Raw genomic sequence first — 20,003 nt, forward strand, 5'->3', positions numbered from 1 at the left:
CTACTGCCTATCAATTTCATTGGAAACTGAAATTGAATTAACTGGGAGGGAAGCAGCACTTTGGAGAGAGGCCCTGGCTCAGTGACGAAACACATGCTTTGCTCACAGAAAATCCCAGGTCACCCCCAGTTTAAAGCATTTCTGCTGGCAGGGCTAGGAAATACAACAAAACAACACCACCACAAGCTGGCTTATAAGTATAAAACCAAATTTACTAGAATAATAGCTAGAATAGAGATAGACTTGTAACCATTCGAACAACCAACATACTAAGGTGCCATGTGCAAGACAAAGCCTGGAGATACTGTAAACAAGGAGTGGATAAATGTACAAGTGTATCTTAACAAGTTACATGTGCAGTAAACATTACACAGACTGGATAAATGAACCGTTCAACAAGTAGCAACCCTGCGCCGCCACAATGGCAAGGGTAGCACACTGGAAAATATGAAAAAGCTTTTCAAAGCTGTTTTTCAAAGATTGAACTGGATGAGATGTTCTTCAATGGGTCTTGAGTTGGAAACAAAGCCGTATGCACGGATCAATCACAGGAAGGCAAATCAAAGCCGCCACCCCGGTGAGAATAATTCAAGTGGGCAAAAGGAGACCTGTTCTCCGGATATATTACAGGGTTCAAAACACACACTTTGCTCACAGAAAATCCCAGGTCACCTGGGATTTCTGCTGGCAGGGCCAGGAAATACCCAAGACCCACTGGTTTAAAGGTTTGTTCTGGACTTCCATTATACTGGGTTTTCTGTGTGCCATGTACCCTCTTTTGGAAGAGTACCGAAATACGCTGCAAACTGAATTTTACAGTTTAACAAATTCATAGCCAATACGCTGCAATTATTCGTTTTTGAGTTACACGTCATTTTATTTCTATAAGGAGCACTATGTCTGAACATCTGATTTCACGTTCTGAAGCAACATCATGATTAGTCAAGGCTGTCAAAGGTATCTTCAGGCTATAAGGGGAAGTATGGTATGAATGACTTGCAGCAACCCCACTCTTCCAGTAAGGAGGGCTGGATCAAAGAACGACACTGTAATGCAGGCAGGCTAAACATGCATGTGCTGCTCTTTCTCAAAGGTAGACGTTCAACCAGCTTGCAGATACTAATAGTGATATGCTAAAAACGCATCAATTAAAATTGCTTCGTTGGGTGGAGGGGATCCTGTCTAATACAGCAGAGATTAGTGTGCTCTCCAGATTTTGAAACCTATGGGTTTTTAATTTTATTTTATTTTTTATCATTGTTGTTGTTTGTTTGTTTTGTTATTAATATTACAATGCACATTCCTCCATGCAGGGAATTTGCCTCTGCAAAGCACCAAGCATATTCAATGGAAGTATAGAAATAAAACAACATTCTAAATACATATCTTACTTATTAACACATTTATAACCTACCTTCTCAGCAAAGTAAAAATAAAATAAAATAAATCACTGGAGTGCCCCACATTTGATATGAACGGCTGCTAAAAATGCACCGCCTTTGCCCCCGGGAGGGATTTGTTCAAAAAACGTGTCAGGGTCGGAAGAAATTTAATTTCAAGTACCTGCAGGTGCTTTTCCTCTTTCTTTATTTTTATCCTGCTAGAGGAGGTGTTTTCTTTGTTTTGTGGTTTGCCTTCTTCCCATCAGAGCCCTTAAAGGTGCTTAAATGTACTTTAATAGTATACTCCATGTACTTTAGTACATGCACTAAATAAGCGGCTAAATGAATGTCAGTAATGAGCAAGAAAGGAGGGGCGGGGGCGGTAAATACCTTTCCGAGCCGCATTTTAAAGTTACCGTACTTTTCTGTGTATTAGACGAGGGGTTTTTTATGATAAATTAATCTGAAAAATTGGGGGTCGCCTTATACATGGACAGTGCAGAGTGGGGACAGGTGACTGGCTGCTGCCGCAAGCATGATATCTTAAGTGGTGATTGTTTGGGTGACTGGTGGCTTCTGCAAGGGCTGCTGTGGATTGGCTGTTGTTGCTGCAATTGGGCGGGCGTTTGGCGGCGAGCAGGTACAGTATTTTCGTCTTCCACGGCGCATGCAATAGCGTTCGGCAGGCAGGTTAGCGGTTTTCATCGAAACCAACCCCCCAAGAATGCTGGGCAATCCCACCCAAGAAAAGCTCTAGAACCTTGGGCAATCCTCCCCCCAAAAAGCACAACATCTCTGGGCAATCTCCCCCCATTTTCTTAATTTTGAGTCCCCCAAAATGAGTCTTATACATGGGGGGGGGGCGTGTTATACGCAGTAAAAGATGGTACATGTGGCTAGTTAAGTGGCTGAAAGGTGCGTGCATGGGGAGCGTCTGGGGATGTCGACACACTCATAGAATCATAGAATCCTAGAGTTGGAAGAGACCACAAGGGCCATTGAGTCCAACCCCCTGCCAAGCAGGAAACACCATCAGAGCACTCCTGACATATGGTTGTCAAGCCTCTGCTTAAAGACCTCCAAAGAAGGAGACTCCACCACACTCCTTGGCAGCAAAGTAAGAGCTGTCGAATAGCTCTTACTGTCAGGAAGTTCTTCCTAATGTTTAGGTGGAATCTTCTTTCTTGTAGTTTGGATCCATTGCTCCGTGTCCGCTTCTCTGGAGCAGCAGAAAACAACCTTTCTCCCTCCTCTAGGTGACATCCTTTTATATATTTGAACATGGCTATCATATCATGATGCACATCGCAGTGGTGAAATCTCGCCGGATTTTGCTTGTTCCCCCCATCTCTTTACTGCAGCACTATCCCACCAGCTCAGGGGTGGATATTAGACAAAAACTCAAAGGTAATTATGTAGATAGATTTACCAGAGCTAAACGAGATTGCCAAACAATTACACATTATTACGAATGCCAGCTAAAGAAGTGCTTTCTTGCTTGGCATGCTAATGCGCCGCCTTTATTCATTAGACTTAAGCTCCAGTAATTATTATTTGCAGCCTAGAGTGAGATAAAGTAATCAAGCAGCTATTGCTTATTGCTCTTCTGACTGTGGGAAGAAGCTTCCTACACAACTTCTGGTTATGAGTCTAGACGTAAATTAAAGGCTCTAATCCTATGCGCACGTACCAGAGAGCGGGTCCCCATTGAAATTAGGGAGGTTTACTTCTGAGAAAACATGCACTGCAAGAAAGGGGCAGTGAATCCTGCCCCTCTCCAAATTATATTTATTTTACTCAGATTCAGGGCAACTGAAAGTCACTATTATCCAGAAGCGCCAAGAGATTGTTTATTTAAGCACCTTACTGTCTTGGCCTGGACGTAAGCCTCACTTTCCCCCCAAATTCCGACCGTGAAAACTTAAAAGTGTGGCTTATATTTGCGGCCTTAAGGTATGCAGCACCCTTATATTCAGATGCGGCTTATATTCGGGCCAATACGATATATATTACTCGGCCTTCCTGCTGTGTCATATGACAGGAAGAGCTTTTAACAGAGGTTCCCATCTCTACATCAGATGAAGACCATTTTATCTGCCTGAATTGTTTGGTGAACAGTAACTCTCGATTTTATTCTTGTGACTGCTAGATGATTTGAGGTTTGGTTTACTGTTTTATACTGCTTTCCTAAATCAGCTGTTTTGGTCTACAGCTCTATTTTTATACCGCTTTCTTTGTATTTCTACTTCCAGGTTATCCCAGGGTTCATTGGGTTTTACAGATGGGTAGAGAGAGGTCCACTCTCAGATGCCGCCCTCCCAGCAACTTTCTGAATGGACTGTCATCATTACTCCTCAAAGCAGAGGAAGAAGAGAAGAAGAGTTTGGATTTGATATCCCGCTTTATCACTACCCTAAGGAGTCTCAAAGCAGCTAATAATCTCCTTTCCTTTCCTCCCCCACAAAAAACACTCTGTGAGGTGAGTGGGGCTGAGAGACTTCAGAGAAGTGTGACTAGCCCAAGGTCACCCAGCAGCTGCATATGGAGGAGCGGGGAAGCGAACCCGGTTCACCAGGTTACAAGTCTACCACTCTTAACCACTACACCACACTGGACATGTCAGGGAAGGGGATTGACCCACTTAATGCAAAGCCCACCCAAGTATTATGATGTGAGCACTGACTTCATCTAAGGCGAGACCTTGTGCAGTGCTCAATTAGCAATAATTGCGCCTCGGATTAAGCTCATTGGCTACGATACTGCCACTGCGCAAAGCTCAGTGCTCAGGATGAGCTATAGGAGAGCAGAGAACGGATGTTGCTTCAGCAACAACCTGCCCTCAAGCAAGTCATGTCTAGGAGCAGCAATTACATCTCCTGCAAGCCCTGCCTTTACTGAAAGATGCCTTTTCAGTTTAGGGCAGGGGTCAGCAAACTTTTTCAGCAGGGGGCCAGTCCACTGTCCCTCAGACCTTGTGGGGGCCAGACTATATTTGGGGGGGGGGAACGAATTCCTATGCCCCACAAATAACCCAGAGATGCATTTTAAATAAAAACACACATTCTACTCATGTAAAAAACATGCCGATTCCCGGAGCATCCGGGATTTAGAATGCGATTGGGCAGATCCAGCCCCCGGGCCTTAGTTTGCCTACCCATGGACTTCCGGGTTGGCGCCATCGCCGAATGGCGGACTCCCTCCGAGCTCCGGAGGGAGCCTGCTCGGTAGGGGCTGGGTCCTGCCGCGCCGGCGACGCGGGGACCCTTAAAAACCATGGGCGCTAAAACCCATGGACATGGTGACTCGGCTGGCACCTTTTGAGCCCCCCCCCGACCCGCGAAGGAGCCTTTTTAAAGGCTGCAGAACGAGTGATAGGGGGGGGGGTGCTTTGAGTCCTCCGCTTCCCCTGCCGAGCGAAGCCGCATGCCATTCGACGGAGAGCGCTGACTTCTTCCATTGGAAATTTGGACTTAAAAGCATAACCCGTGAGTAATCGGAACTTGGATTAAAAAAGGCGAGAAATTTTTTAAAGAATTCGGAATGAGCGGGGGAGGTATAAAAAGGAAGTCAGCCCCCCCCCCCCCGTTGTAGAGGAGCTAAAGTAAAGGACTTAACATCTAAGATTGAGCGCAACCTTATTTTGATAAAGTTATGAAATTTCGCGATGGAAAATTATAAGATTGAGCTGGAGGAGAAAAGTGGAATTTATTCAAAAAGCAACCCCCCCCCCCCGGAACCTGGGAGCGTCTTAGTGAGAGCGCCGGGAGAAGACAAGGAGAGGTTTTGACAGCTGTCAAAGAGTTGTCAAAGCAGAAGAACAACAATGAGAACTTTGTTACGAGGACTTTGCCGGTTATATTTGTTACAAATTGGATACAAAATGTTTAAAACAAGGAATAATAAAGTTACTTTGACTGGTGGACGTGATCTGGAAGGGAACTGAGTTATTATAATCCACCTAGAGGAGCCGAGGGATATTACAAGTTGTTGGCATCGAATTTGACAGAACTTTTTATCTCCTGGGAAACTGCAGAAATGGAACATTATTTTGACTACAGAGGTTTACACACTAAAGTAGACAATAGACTTATCTATTGAAAATGGAAGGGACTTGGCATCATGTTTCGTTCCTGAATAACAGAGCCTCTGCAGTGGAATTTAGAAGCTTTTGGAATTAGAACATTTGTGCAGGAAAACAGGAAAAGAAAGAGGAGAGAGACTAACAAGAACAACAAGAATAATAAGAATTGGACAAAGTTGGAAGTGGGAACATTTGGGAAATCCAGATTTGAAAGGTTTAAGAAATAAAATTGGAGTTTTACTCCCAAGTATATAAAAATCTGGATGGAAAAAATGGGCCTTTTTGAGATAGACTCCTTCCAAGATTGGACATTTAAAATTTAAAAAGACTGGTAAAGGACTATGGCTTAAATAAATGTGGGAACTCCAGGAAGACATCAGATGTTGATCAATACGGGAAACGCAACCAGGAAAAGGGGGAGGGATTTGGAATCCAAAGGCTGTAAAATCAAAATCATATTTTATTTTATTATATTTTAATCTATTATGTATATTAAAGGGGGGAACGCGCGGAAGGGAATAGGTCGATCTTAGGAGATGGGAAAATATTTTTAAAATGGGCTAATGATAATAAGGTTAAAATTTGGGATAATAAATTGCTGAATTTATTTGTAAGAATTGGAATACAAGAGGGGGAGGGGAGGGGAAGTCCTGGAAAGATGTTATGGAAAATAAGATCTTAAATTTGGATGTTTTGTTTTTTTATATTGTTATAATTGGAAATTCTTAATAAATATTATTAAAAAAAAAAATAGTTTGCCTACCCATGGTTTAGGGTGTCCAGCCTGCCCCAGCACTCTTTTACTCCAATAGAGTATCTGGGAAACTTTCTGCAAAAAGAAGGCTTTAAAAATGCGCGCCACTCTCTCCTTTTAACTCTCTCCTTTTACTGCTAATCCCTCTCCTCCCATTTGTTTGCATCCCCCAAAATGGAGAATGTCTCTGTGAGCAACTTCAAATTCCACCCATTCCTGCAAAGCAATGCAAAAATATGGCCAAATATTCTGCACTAATTTTTAATCTCCCTTACCCATAACCTCAAGCAATCTGAGCACCCTTAAACAAAGCAGCTAACAATTATAATGAACCAAACATATATTTCCCAAGGCAGCCACCCTATGCACAATTATACACATTTAAAAAATATCTTTAAAAGAAATGGAACTCGCCTTTGTATAACCAACCAGATGGAGGAATGCAGCCTGATAATGACTTAGAAACTGGGACTCTTAAAACAACTGAAAGCTAAGAACCATTCAATATTCAACTGTTGGGGTTTCTTGTACAAATTTGTATGTTCCTTAAAACTGGACATCACATGCTACTTTGAGAGACATGACACTTAAAAAAAAAGTTTCAGAGTGCAGATCTTCTAAGCTTATCAGAAATTCAGATGCAATCTCCAGCATCTGAAATATGTATGATGTTTCTGGTGAGTGCAAGCCAGCACGGTCACAAGAGGTAATGATTTTGTAACCCAACCAAGTTGCACAAATGAATTACTTATACAGTCAAGAAATATGGGAACAGGATGATCTGATGAAGTGGTGCTGGTGGGGAAATGCAATTGCTCCACCACTAAGCCTCAGCAAGCATAATGCTCGGCTGAGAAGTTCCCAAAGGCTTCTCCCGTGCAAGCATAATAAAAGTCACTCAGTCACAACGCTGCCGGTCAAGGGGTTGGAGGCCCCTTGCATTCCAGCTAGATGGGTTTTCTCTGAGTTGCTGCCTGAGAATGCGACTGTTTCGGAGAAACTCGCCCAATCAGTTCTAGTTTACAAGATACAATACAGGATTGCTGCTTCTGGAGGAGCAGAAAGTAAGTTTTGGCTAACCTAGGGACTTGGTAGCACATGAGCGACTGCAGAGGGGATGCTGGAAGTCACCCTTCCAGCCGGAGTTGGGACGCCAACCAGTCCACTGACCGCCAGTTATCTATTGTGAAACATTCCACGAAGTGTTAAGAAAGTCCTTGTGTAAGTAAGCAGGCTTCCTTTTGCATTGATTACAGCATGGGGTCATCTGATAGCAGTGGCAAGGGGTGAGGGCCCTTTGCTCCTGGGCCATGCAGGAGGCACACAAACACAGGGCTGTGTACACATACATTTAGGAGCAAAGGAAGGGCAGGATCGGCCCTCTTGAACCTTTCCCCTTCCTCACTTAAGCCACACTCCCCAGCTTTTCCTTGTGGCCATTTTCTTAACTGCTAGCATCACTCACATGAAACCTCGTGAAGCAAGAACACACACACAAGCACACAAAAACATCAACTTAGTGGCACAGGTCTAGAGATGCAACAAGACCGCCACCTTCTTGGCCTCGCTGATGTGGTCCAAAAGAAAGCAGAGCAATACGTTTGGCACCAGCTTGGCTGCAGGAGCTGCTGGAAGGAAGCATACAAGGCGCCATCCAACCGCCTTAGGGACTCCACCCCATTTTTGTGTAGGATTTGCTCCTTAACCTTTTCTTGGATGGGCTTCCATCTACCTTGGCAGATTGATAGGCCCCATCTGTCCCTCACTTCCCTCTACAGCAAGTGCAGAAACCACGTTGTTGACCGTTGGACCCACTATTGGCCTTCTCCACTCAACCCACCAGAGCCTATCTTGTATGGGAAGTCCCTAACTCACCAAGGTTTTGAGACCCATTGGCTGCGCTCACCTGGTTTAGTCAGCCAGACGAAGCAGTTCCCAGGGTGTGGCCACTGTCACATGCTGACATCTTCTAGGAGCCACAGGTAAGAGCTTGATGCAGGATGAGGACCAAAGGTGAACAAACTACTGCAGTACGAGCACAATGTGTCTCCCACCAAAGCTACTACCCCTCCCCTAAGACCCCATATATTATTTTATTATTTAAAAAAATAGTTTATTTTATTATAAAATGTAACCTATATATTATTAGTAATAATTTTACTAGTTGCCATATTTATTAGTCACGTGTGTGCAAAAATAATAAAGCAAAAACATGTAAAAGCAGCAATACACAGAAACGAAAATGCTCACCTGACAACATATTTAAAGGGGACAAGTCCTACCCACCCCCCACTGAAAAGATGAGCACAACAATGGCACAGACAGACAGCAACAGCACCAGCGGGGCTTCCCTTATATTGCAATACTCATGTGTGGGCTCTGGAATGTGCAAAGAAGGGCCGTGGAATCTTCACCTTATAGTTAAGGGCATCTGGTGCCCTGGGAACTCCAGAATCCCAGGTCTCCTTAAACCCGCGATACTGCCATTGCACCACTGAAGGAACTGAGCAGGAGGTGATGCCACGACAAGAGGCCTTCAACGAGGACTCCTTGCTGATGCTGCCAAGAATGTATGTAAAGAAAGGGGCGGAAGTTGCAAGGAGGACTTGAGATCCAGCTGCACTAGGCAAAACCCATGAAGCTCTGCTGCCTAGTAGGTGGAGGCTGAAATGACTCCTAAATAATCCTGGCACCACATTCCTCTTCGTGACACCAGATCTGAATGCGATTACAAGGCTCTTTCGCAAGCCGCCATGAGAAGCTTTCGCAGCATAAAGCAGCGTATAAGTACTCGGAACCTGCAATTGCTCCTTCGCGCTCTGAGCTAGAAATTATAATTCAGTGACAATTCCCCTTCTAGGAACGCCTTCTGCCCAAGGAAGAATCCACCCATCAGATATCCCAATCACGTCGTGGAGGTTTCCGAGATATTTTTGATGATGCAGAAGAAGAAGAAAAATCCAGCCCTCACATGGCATGCCAGCCAAGTCAACTGGGCCTCCTAACTGCACCTTGTGAAGTGGGAGTTCATCCTGCGACTCCCCCTGGAGCTCTGCATGAGACAAGAAGGTTCCGTCCTGGTAGTCAGGCTGCCTTTCAGGGAATCTTCTGCATGGTTTCCTAGAGCTGCCAGTATCAACCCCCCTGGAGTGGGTGGGACTGGGCATGAGATGAACAAAGTTCTAGGGAAAAGGACTGAGGAGGGGGGAATACATTTGTGAGGTAGAGTGGGATGAATTTAATTAGCCTCAGAAATAAAGGACATGGCGGCAAGGTATACAGAGAGTGTGCCTTACGATGACAAGGCGGAACATCTGCATTTAATAAGATATACAGTGGTACCTCGCAAGATGAATGCCGCGCAAGACGAAAGAGTTTTCTGTTTTTTGAGTCGTTCCGCAAGACGAATTTCCCTATGGGCTTGCTTCGCAAGACGAAACGTCTTGCGAGTTCTTGCGAGTTTGTTTCCTTTTTCTTAAAGCCGCTAAGCCGTTAATAGCCACTAAGCCGCTAAGCCGTTAATAGCCGCTAAGCTGCTAATAGCCGCTAAGACGCTAAGCTGCTAATAGCCGTGCTTCGCAAGACAAAAAAACGGCAAGACGAAGAGACTCACGGAACGGATTAATTTCGTCTTGCGAGGCACCACTGTATTTTACATTTTATGATTGCTAGCAATAGGGATGGATGGTTAACAAATGTTGGTCATATATTGGTATTTCCTGACTTTATTTCATTTGCATTCCGGAGAATCTGGGTTGGGGTCCACAGCAACTATGTAAGCTCATCGAGGGCTCAATAAACTCAGGAGTGTGGAGAAACCCTGGCCTGTCTTCTCACAGGGGATCCCCTGAGAAGCTTATAAGGAAACCTGGAGTTCCCTGGAGCACATTTTGAGAGCAAGCTGAATTAGGCCATAAGGGATTTTAATAGGCTGCAGCCTTACATGCTCCTTGTGCCCAATCCGAAAACCTGGGAACAGACACTGTAAGCATTTTCCAACAATATAGTTCCATGATTAAAGCAAAGGTCTCCTTAGGATTGCAACATATCCTGGGTTGTGAAACTGGAGCAATTTGTTAAGAGTGACAAAATGAAAACAGCTTACCTAATCCTTCTTTAAAAGATCCTATCAAAACGAGAATATAGCAGAAGTGTAAAATAAAAAAAAGCTCGACTTCAAACATAAAAAAGGGATGTGAAGCAAGATTTGCATTATATATGCATGCAAATAAGCCCAGCACCGTGAGAGAGACTCAAGAAGGGGGGGGGGGTGGAATCACTGCTTATTACCTACTGCGTTATGTTTTGCTGCATGGAGTGAAAACTTTCATTCAGTCCTACGGAAGAAATGCAAATCACAGATTGCTCCCCAATTGCTGCCTTTTGTACTTTAAACAATTCACTAGCAGATTAAAAGGGAAAAAGAAAACTGGGCTTCTGCAGAATGCATTTTAAGTTTACCTATTAATTCAAACTAAGCATATCGCATAAATCTCTGGCACACTTTATAAACGGGTGAGATCAACGAACAGGGAACAGGAGCTCCAGCATGGCTCCCAATCACAAAATGCGGCTCGGAAATTTTTGGCAATATCCCGTTTCACCCTAGCTCATCCTGAGGGGCAGCCTGGTGGGAACGAGGCAGGGAGATTAAATTCCTATTTTGCTGGGAACCTCACCTGAGAGTCGCTTCCCTGCTCAAGCTTCACAGTGAGAGACAGAGCTAAGAGAGGGGATCAGCTGTTTGTACCTTCTCAGAACTCTCCAAGTATGGTGATAAAGAAAAGACTTACACTGTGCCTTCATTTGCCTGAGCTGCTCCTTAAAGTGGACATATTTCTCATTTCCCTGCAAGTCAAGGTCACTGTTTCCGCTTTCCAAGGCTTCAAACTTCTCTTCAACTACATTTTTCAAATCCGGCAATGTTTCTGGCTTGTCTCGCTTTAGCTGTGGAAAAACAGAGATAAAATAAACAATTAGATTAATAAATAAATAGTCGTAATCTTGTGACTCGCCAGAGCACATCATGCTTCTCGTCCCTTTTTAAAGAGGAGAGGGAGCAGCTATACTTGAAGTATTGGTAAATTTATGAGACTTTCCCCTGTATTCAGCTCCATCAAACTGCTATTAAACTCTGGGATTGAAAGCGGGCAGAAGTGGTTATTTATATATTCTGCAGTTGTCATTAAAATCTGATTACTGCATTACGGTTATGGACTGGCTCCTGATCAGAATGAAAACCCTGGAAAGACAGTAAAATTTAGCTACACACAGAACGGTGGCACATAAAGGTGTTAAGAGACCCACTTAGCATTACAGGTGCATGCACACCTTAAGGCTATTAAAGGTGAAACAGAGAACAGAACGTAACAGAAAAGAAATATTTTCAATAGTAATTTATAAACTGGGTGCACAACAGCACATTAAAGGTAAAGGGACCCCTGACCATTAGGTCCAGTCATGGCCGACTCTGGGGCTGCGGCGCTCATCTCGCTTTACTGGCCGAGGGAGCCGGCGTACAGCTTCCGGGTCATGTGGCCAGCATGACTAAGCCACTTCTGGCAAACCAGAGTAGCACACGGAAACGCCGTTTACCTTCCCGCCGGAATGGTACCTGTTTATCTACTTGCACTGGTGTGCTTTCAAACTGCTAGGTTGGCAGGAGCATGGACCAAGCAACGGGAGCTCACCCCGTCACGGGGATTCAAACCGCTGACCTTCTGATCGGCAAGTCCTAGGCTCTGTGGTTTAACCCACAGCGCCACCCACGTCCCTTCAACAGCACATTAGATTGCCACAAAAAGCACTTGAAGTGTTGCTTGGGGGGGGGGGGAAGGATAGCCAATGTATTGGATGAATCCACCATGTTCAGGCTTCATCAATCTGACTCCCTTCATAGGTTGTTGCACTACTAATTCCCATCATTCCCAGTCAGCATGGTCAATGGGAAAGGCTGGACCACCCTCCTTCCCCTCAGAGCAGAGAGGTCCAGTGTGGTCCTGACTCTTTCTCTCTATGCCAGCATTTGGGCAGGGACTTGTCGGACATAAGTGAGTAAAAAGGATGGCCTGATTCAGCAGGTATAGGTATACATTTGCATGTATAGGAGCATCCCAAAAGCACCATCTCTGACTGGAAAGCACAATCACATCCCTGAGTCCTTAGCTGACTAGATGAGATGGCAAAGATCTCAGCAAAGATATGCTGAAGTTTCAAGGGTGCCTGCACACTGTTCCAGGGAAAATCAAAGGGACTGGCTTTCTAGCTACAGAGTGAGCTTAAAAAAAATTAAGTAAAAAACAAAAACAAAAAACAAAAAAAAACAGAAATCCAGCTCTGTCACAGTATAAGACTGACACAAGCATTTTCAGAGGCATATTCTAGAGTGCACCTTGAATGAATGTGGAGTGCTGCCAGGGCTTTCCTAGGAACACTTGTCTGTGGCTACACAACGCAGGGGAAGATTAGTAGGGAGGGACGCACTTTTGGGGGAAGTATGTCAAAAAGTACTAATCTTTTTATGATGAAATGTCTGAGGATCAATCAGATTCCCTGGAAATACAATTTGAAAACCTGGGCTCAAAAGCACTATGCAAATACTTCTGGGGCTGTACAGAGGCTTGAAGGTTCCTCTAAAAACTCACCTCTCCAGCCAAGATCTCCAAGTTCCCTGTCTATATGCTCCACACACTATTTTTACTGATTTTTTATTATTAATTAAATTTTCATATTGCCCTTCATCCAAAGATCAGAGAGTGATTTACAATATATATATTGTAAAACCCATAACATAATAACAAGGAAAAACAATAACCCCTCTTCCACAGTCCAGGGAGAAGAGGAATGTTATTGCCTGGAGCCTAAAGGTATGCAATAAAGGAGCCAGTCGAACCTCCCTGGGGAGAGCATTCCACAAGTGGGGAGCCACCACAGAAAAGGCCCCGTTCTTGTGTTGCCGCCCTCCGGACCTCTCAAAGAGGGGGCACACGAAGAAGGGCCTCCGATGATGACAGCAGGGTGCAGGTTGGTTCATATGGGGAGAAGTGGTCCATGAAATATTGTGTTCTTGAGCAGTTTAAGGCTTTATGGGTCAGAACCAGCACTTTTGAGTTAGGCCTAGAAACTAATTGGCAGCCAGTGAAGTCGGACCAGGATTGGCGTTATATTAGTCAACTAAAATTCCTTTCCCTGGCTGGCAACCTAGCTAGTGTTAGCAGGATGTCATTTCTCAAAACATAATCAGAGAGAAACTGATCCTGTGTACAGACTTTCCGTGGGCTTCTGGTTGGCAACTGTGAGAACTGATGGGCCTTTGCTCTGATCCAGCAGAGATTTTCTTAGGTTTGTATGCAGGTAAAGTTCATCTGCCAAAACAAATTTCCAAGGCCCTCCTCTCTGCTCCAATTTCAGATACACATTGCTTTACATGTGACACACATGCACACCCTCCCTAAATCTCCAGAGAGCAACCCATCATTTCTAAAACAATGGCACCACTTTGGCCAAATTACCTCTGCAACCATGGGTGCTCCCAGTCCATTACCTAGGCAGTTATTATCATGATCACTCTACAAGGTCATGTCAAATGGAGGCGTTGGAATTCTCACCTGCCAAAGCTGGACATCACACCTGGAATACTGCACGGGTACAAAGCAACTTTCCAAAATGAGATATACAGTGGTACCTTGGGTTACATACTCTTCAGGTTACATACACTTCAGGTTACAGACTCCGCTAACCCAGAAATATTACCTCGGCTTAAGAACTTTGCTTAAGGATGAGAACAGAAATCGTGCAGCGGCGGTGTGGCGGCAGCAGGAGGCCTCATGAGCTAAAGTGGTGCTTCAGGTTACGGACAGTTTCAGGTTAAGAACAGACCTCCAGAACGAACTGATATCTTAACTCAAGGTACCACTGTACTATCAGGAGCTCAGACAAACAGTCTCCTGTTGGCAAGCAGTAGCCTGGACCTCTTTCACAAGCCTAGCCGCAAGTATTTTAATGGCTATGTAGTAATGAAAGACTAGGAATCTGAAGGTGCATCTCTGTGGAAGGAGGAGTTTTATGCAAACATTCGATGGGGCTGAGTATTACACAACTGTTGAGATCCGAAACGGTGCAGGAGCTAAGTGTCTATGTCCACATATGGGTGAAATTTCACCTCTGGCAAGAAGTCAGTCAGTAACCTTAGGCAAGCCAAGACTAACTCTCTCAGACTGAAACCTGCAGTACAGAGCAAATAATGGTGAGCTACTTTATAGGGCTAACATTAGGATAATCAAGAAAAGTGTATATGAAACACCTTGAGCATGGTAAGAATATATAAGCTGGGGTTCTATCCAGTGGTGGCTTTGCACGAGGGGAAAGCAGTTCCACCACAAAGCTGGGTACCTTGTTGTTGTTTAGTCATTCAGTCGTGTCCGACTCTTCGTGACCCCATGGACCAGAGCACGCCAGGCACTTCTGTCTTCCACTGCCTCCCGCAGTTTGGTCAGACTCATGCTGGTAGCTTCGAGAACACTGTCCAACCATCTCATCCTCTGTCGTCCCCCTCTCCTAGTGCCCTCCACCTTTCCCAACATCAGGGTCTTTTCCAGGGAGTCTTCTCTTCTCATGAGATGGCCAAAGTATTGGAGCCACAGCTTCACAATCTGTCCTTCCAGTGAGCACTCAGGGCTGATTTCCTTCAGAATGGATAGGTTTGATCTTCTTGAAGTCCATGGGACTCTCAAGAGTCTCCTCCAGCACCATAATTCAAAAGCATCAATTCTTCGGCCATCAGCCTTCTTTATGGTCCAGCTCTCACTTCCATACATGACTACTGGGAAAACCATGGCTTTAACTATACGGACTTTTGTTGGCAAGGTGATGTCTCTGCTTTTTAAGATGCTGAAACTGGGTACCTATTAACTGCCAATTCCCCCTTCCACTGCAACTCTGTGAGTCATCCCCCATATTGTTCAGAAATGTCCTCCATCAGGATCAGCTTTCGAGAGAGCACAGGGTCTGCAACGCACAGGGGGAATTGAGGAAAACCAGATGCTCTGCTTTATGTAAATAAGAACTATTTCTATTGGTGCAAGGCTGCCAATAAAGACAACCCCTTATTTATTATTCCTGAATACAGTGGTGTTTTGAAGGCATTTGGGGCCAACAAGGAAGTAAGGTAGGAGTCCTTACGCTGCCCCTCCAGAGACTACAAACAGCGTTACTCAAACATGATTGTAAACCACCTTTCTATGGCTGGATCTACACTGATGGCAAAAACGCTTTTTAAAAGTTACTTGGCTCTCAATGCAATTTTACATCGGCGGGTTGCTACAGCACTCTCCAGTGTCACATGTTTATAATGCATTTTTAACCCTTTAACTCACCAGTGTACATTAGTCCTGTGTAAAGCGCTCTGTGTGGGACACGGGTGGCGCTGTGGGTTAAACCACAGAGCCTAGTTGTTGATAATCAGAAGGTTGGTGGTTCAAATCCCCGCAATGGGGTGAGTTCCTGCTGCTCAGTCCCTGCTCCTGCCAACCTAGCAGTTTAAAAGCATGTCAAAGTGCAAGTAGATAAATAGGTACCGCTCCTGTGGAAAGGTAAACAGCGTTTCCGTGTGCTGCTCTGGTTCGCCAGAAGCAGCTTAGTCATGCTGGCCACATGACCCGGAAGCTGTACGCTGGGTCCCTCGGCCAATAAAGCGAGATGAGCGCCGTAACCCCAGAGTCGTCCGCAACCAGACCTAACGGTCGGGGGTCCCTTTACCTTTACCTTTTAAAAGCACTCTGAGAACCTCTTTGTGGAAAAGTAGTAGATAAGCATTATAAAAAGACGAGCGAGCTCTGCAACGAAATGTTGCAGTGCACTCACACCTCAAGGTTCCTTCCAGCTGATTATGCCCCATAATATTATAAGCACCTCAAGCCAGGAACTGTACATACACACACACATTTTACATTTCCACCTGAAAGCCAACATTTCTTGGCTACCAAGCATGTTCAGCCAAGGAAGCTGCCTCTTAAAGTGTTATTTAAACATATACTACTGCAAGTGTCAAGAGTTCCCCTAAGCATGCCAATGCCTCATTTCTCAGCTGTCCCGTTGCAGCTACAATCCTGTCTACCCTTGCTACACCAGAGTTTACTGTTAGAGGGAGTGATAAATAAATGTTCAACTGCTTTGAGTGGCGTCACTGGCACCATTAGAGCTCCCGCATAATACCCATTTCACAGTTGTAAGAAATCAGTCTTTTAGTGTGGCAGCAATGAACCCTGGGAACTCCCTGCCAATTGACAACAGGTAGGTGGCAACTTTGCTGTCCCCTTCCTGGAGCCTGCTCAGTATGTTTTGGTTTAGGCAGGGCATCCAGACATGGACAAATTACATGAGTTCTAACCTGTTTTAAACTTGCTGATGAATTTAATTAGTTTTTGGATGTTTTTTGAATACCTGTTTTTAAGCTGCCTTTTATCAATAAGTGTAGCATTTTGGGTTTTGTTTGTTTTTCCTAAAAACCCTTTGAGCTATTCTTACAATTGAGCGGCACAGACATTTTGCGAAATCAATAAATTTACCACCCAAGGAACTTGTCCTTCAAATATCTGGAAAGATTCGCACATGCCAATACAAACTCAACGCATAAAGCACACAATAAACGCTTTAAAGGGACAATTTTTGTATTCTTGTTTTGTACTTGTGAACCGCCCTGTGTTCTTCAGATGAAGGGTGGCATAAAAATTAAATAAATAGATGGAATTTAGATACCATCTAGCAGCACATTTCTTCCAGATGTGGGTGTCAACCAATACTGATGAGACCCATAAATCACTGCTTCATGCGTTTATATTTTTCTCATGATCTGGGAGCAACTCCCCCAACTTAAAAAACCTGAAAAACATACAAAGTATTACATACACTGTCACTCATGAAAGCTCTCGGTGTCAAGTTCCTCTCCAGGAGAATTATGATTAAAGTAATTGCGTCCAAAAGCACCGACAGAAGAAGGAGGCAGTGAAGAAACAAAAAGCAGACATGGAGGAGGATGAATCTGCGATTACATCATAAGAAAAAAGATTGTCTGGGAGGCAAAATCTATAGAATGATATAATCTGAAATCTTTGCTTTAAAAAAAAAAAAAAAAAAAGATTGAAATGTGAGGGAGGAATCTGGCAAGAGCTTTCAACTAAATTAGAAGAATGCCAGAAAGACAAGGAGGAACAGATGTTCTTGAGTTCTATTCATGACAGAAAAAAACCTGCTTTTATAATTATAGGAAGGTGACTTAAAAAACCACGCTATATGTTCTGAAATACCATGTGGTGCTGCTCTTCAAAAGCCGCGCTACTTCAGAAATAACATCACTGAAAGCTTTCCACACATCAAAAACAAACCAACTCCAATTGCAGAAAGCTAACTAGGCCCTGGTTCAGGCCTAGCTTTCTCGCTGAAAATTGCTTCGGAAAATTTAAGCCTTCTAGAAAAGACAACAGAGTGTCTTGCGTCACCTTAAAAGCCTTTACTGCAGCATAAGCTTTTGTGGACCACACGTCATTTTCCCCACTCTCAAAAAAGGTATGCACGGTCCTCTGGTCTACAAAAGCATCTTGCCATAATAAAACTTGTTAGTCCTCTAGGTGCCACAGGTCTCCTTTGTGTTTTTCTGCAGTGGACTAATGTAGCTACTGCCATGGAAATGCTTAAAAAGGGGGATAGTTTGCTTGATTCAGCCCCTTTCCCAGATATTGATTTTAATATCTGGCTGACTCCTGGGTTCTCTATAGCTTAGGTTCTGTATAGTCTTCAAGGTTGCAAGGAGTGTACATTGTTTTGGTTGATTCTGTGAAGTACATTGCAGGTTGCAAACAAACAAATAAATATTGCATAAAGTCAAGTCTGAACAATTCCATATCCTACGAGCATATGAAGACGCCAACTCCGGCCAGTTCCCAGCCAACGTGGTCAGTTATTGTCAGAGTTGTCCAACAACATCTAGAGCAGTGTTTCCCAACCTTTTTTGGGCAAAGGCACACTTGTTTCATGAAAAAAATCTCGAGGCACACCACCATGCCAGATGGGGAAAGGTCACTTTTTACTTATGTAAAAAAAAATTAAAAAATAGTAACAGCATAGAAGGTAATGGTTATCTCTTTGATGTCTGATGGGAGGGCATTCCACAGGGCGGGCGCCACTACTGAGAAGGCCCTCTGCCTGGTTCCCTGTAACCTCACTTTTCACAGTGAGGGAATTGCCAGAAGGCCCTTGGCACTGGATCTCAGTGTCTGGGCTGAACGATGGTGGCGGAGACGCTACTTCAGGTATACTGGACCGAAACCGCTTAGGGCTTTAAAGGTCAGCACCAACACTTTGAATTGTGCTCGGAAAGGTACTGGGAGCCAATGTAGGTCTTTCAAGACTGTCGTTACGTGGTCTCGGCGGCAGGTAGCAGCGCTCACAGCTTACGGACTGCACCGTGTAACAGGTGTCTGGCCCAGCAGCCTAAGGCGGACAAGCCACTGAAACAGGCATTCAGAATCCATTCATTTCATAAAACCTGCAGGGCTCAATCTCTGTGTTTGTGTATGTGTGTGTTTCTGTTTTGCCCAAGGGTCTGGGGGTGGGAGAGAGCTCTTTAGCATGATGCTTTTAAAACAATTAAATTATCAACAAACAAACCTGATGATACGAATAGCAACGTCAGGTGCTACCGGGGGGGGGGGAAGGGGGCCTACTCGGAAGTAAATACTGCGTCCAGGCGCAATTAGCGCTGATTTAAGGTGCACCAAGACTGCCTAAAATCCTCACCAAAGATATGCAACAAAGCGCTTCGTTGCAGAGGGGAGAGTTTGTGCACCGTGGAGGCTGGAGGGCTTCGATTCTACATGCGGGGGTTGGGGGGGGCGAGGAAAATGTGCTCCGTGGGGGGGGCGGGGAAGGCAAGAAAAGGAGCTGAGCTCTAACTATAGGCTCCCACGCTTGAGCACGCCCGACTCGGTGGGGCGGACCACCCTCTCTCCTGGAGGAGGAGGAGGAAGAGGAGGAGGAGATTCCCATCCACGGCGTGGCCTCCCGCGCTCCTGAACGGGAAATCTCTGCAGCCCAAGACTCTCCGCGAGGCAGCTCCTCCCTTCCTGCCTTGAGCCGCCGCCAGCCGCGCCCCCTCCCCAGTTATCTGCTGCCTGCCAAGCCCCGCCCCTCTTCATTGTCCTCCCCTTCTGTTTATTCCCCTTCCTCCATCCCTCGCTTTTCCCCCTCTCTTTCCTTTTTTTAAAAAAATATTTTCTCTTCCCCTTCTTTTTTCCCACCCTTTCTCCCCGCCCTCCTGGGTTAAAGGATTTGAGCAATGGGTCTGGAGGTGGAGCTCGTCGGAGGATTAGCCCGACTCGCCCGCCTCCCTCCCACGGCACACTAGGCAACGTCCGGCGGCACACTAGTGTGCCGCGGAACACCGGTTGGGAAACACTGATCTAGAGGACTACAGCTGCTACAGCCCAGTAGCAATTAATATGTGCAGTCTCTCTAAGAGAAAAGGTGTATTCTTGGGACAAGTTATGGAAGCAGATTGGGCAATTCACTACGTTAGAAGGACATTTTACTATTTTATGAAAATCAAATTTGTGGTACCTTTCCAGCTGCACCCACCCCCTGCTCAATTCCAGATAAATTATGGGGTAATTTGACACGGGTGGAGCTGTGGTCTAAACCACAGAGCCTCTTGCTGATCAGAAGGTCGGCGGTTCGAATCCCCGCGACGGAGTGAGCTCCCGCTGCTCATTCCCTGCTCCTGCCAACCTAGCAG

At 44.9% G+C, this 20,003-nt stretch overlaps 1 protein-coding gene and 1 long non-coding RNA gene across 4 annotated transcripts in view; one reads left to right on the forward strand and one right to left on the reverse strand.

Annotated features, from left to right (window-relative positions):
* The window catches only part of NSMCE2 (NSE2 (MMS21) homolog, SMC5-SMC6 complex SUMO ligase), a 211,331-nt gene that overhangs the window by 124,582 nt on the left and 66,746 nt on the right, over positions 1–20,003 (reverse strand). For all 3 annotated transcript variants that reach the window (XM_081874787.1, XM_081874786.1, XM_081874785.1), the window contains exon 4: positions 11,011–11,164. In XM_081874787.1, the coding sequence (XP_081730913.1) occupies positions 11,011–11,164 (154 nt within the window). The remainder of the gene's footprint in view (positions 1–11,010; positions 11,165–20,003) is intronic.
* On the forward strand, positions 2,507–18,775 carry LOC309349115. Its single transcript, XR_014159728.1, has 2 exons — positions 2,507–2,638; positions 18,201–18,775. It is a non-coding gene; the product is annotated as an uncharacterized lncRNA (long non-coding RNA).

This window comes from Podarcis erhardii (assembly GCF_964252035.2).
Source record: "Podarcis erhardii genome assembly, chromosome: 8".
Lineage (NCBI taxonomy): Eukaryota > Metazoa > Chordata > Lepidosauria > Squamata > Lacertidae > Podarcis > Podarcis erhardii.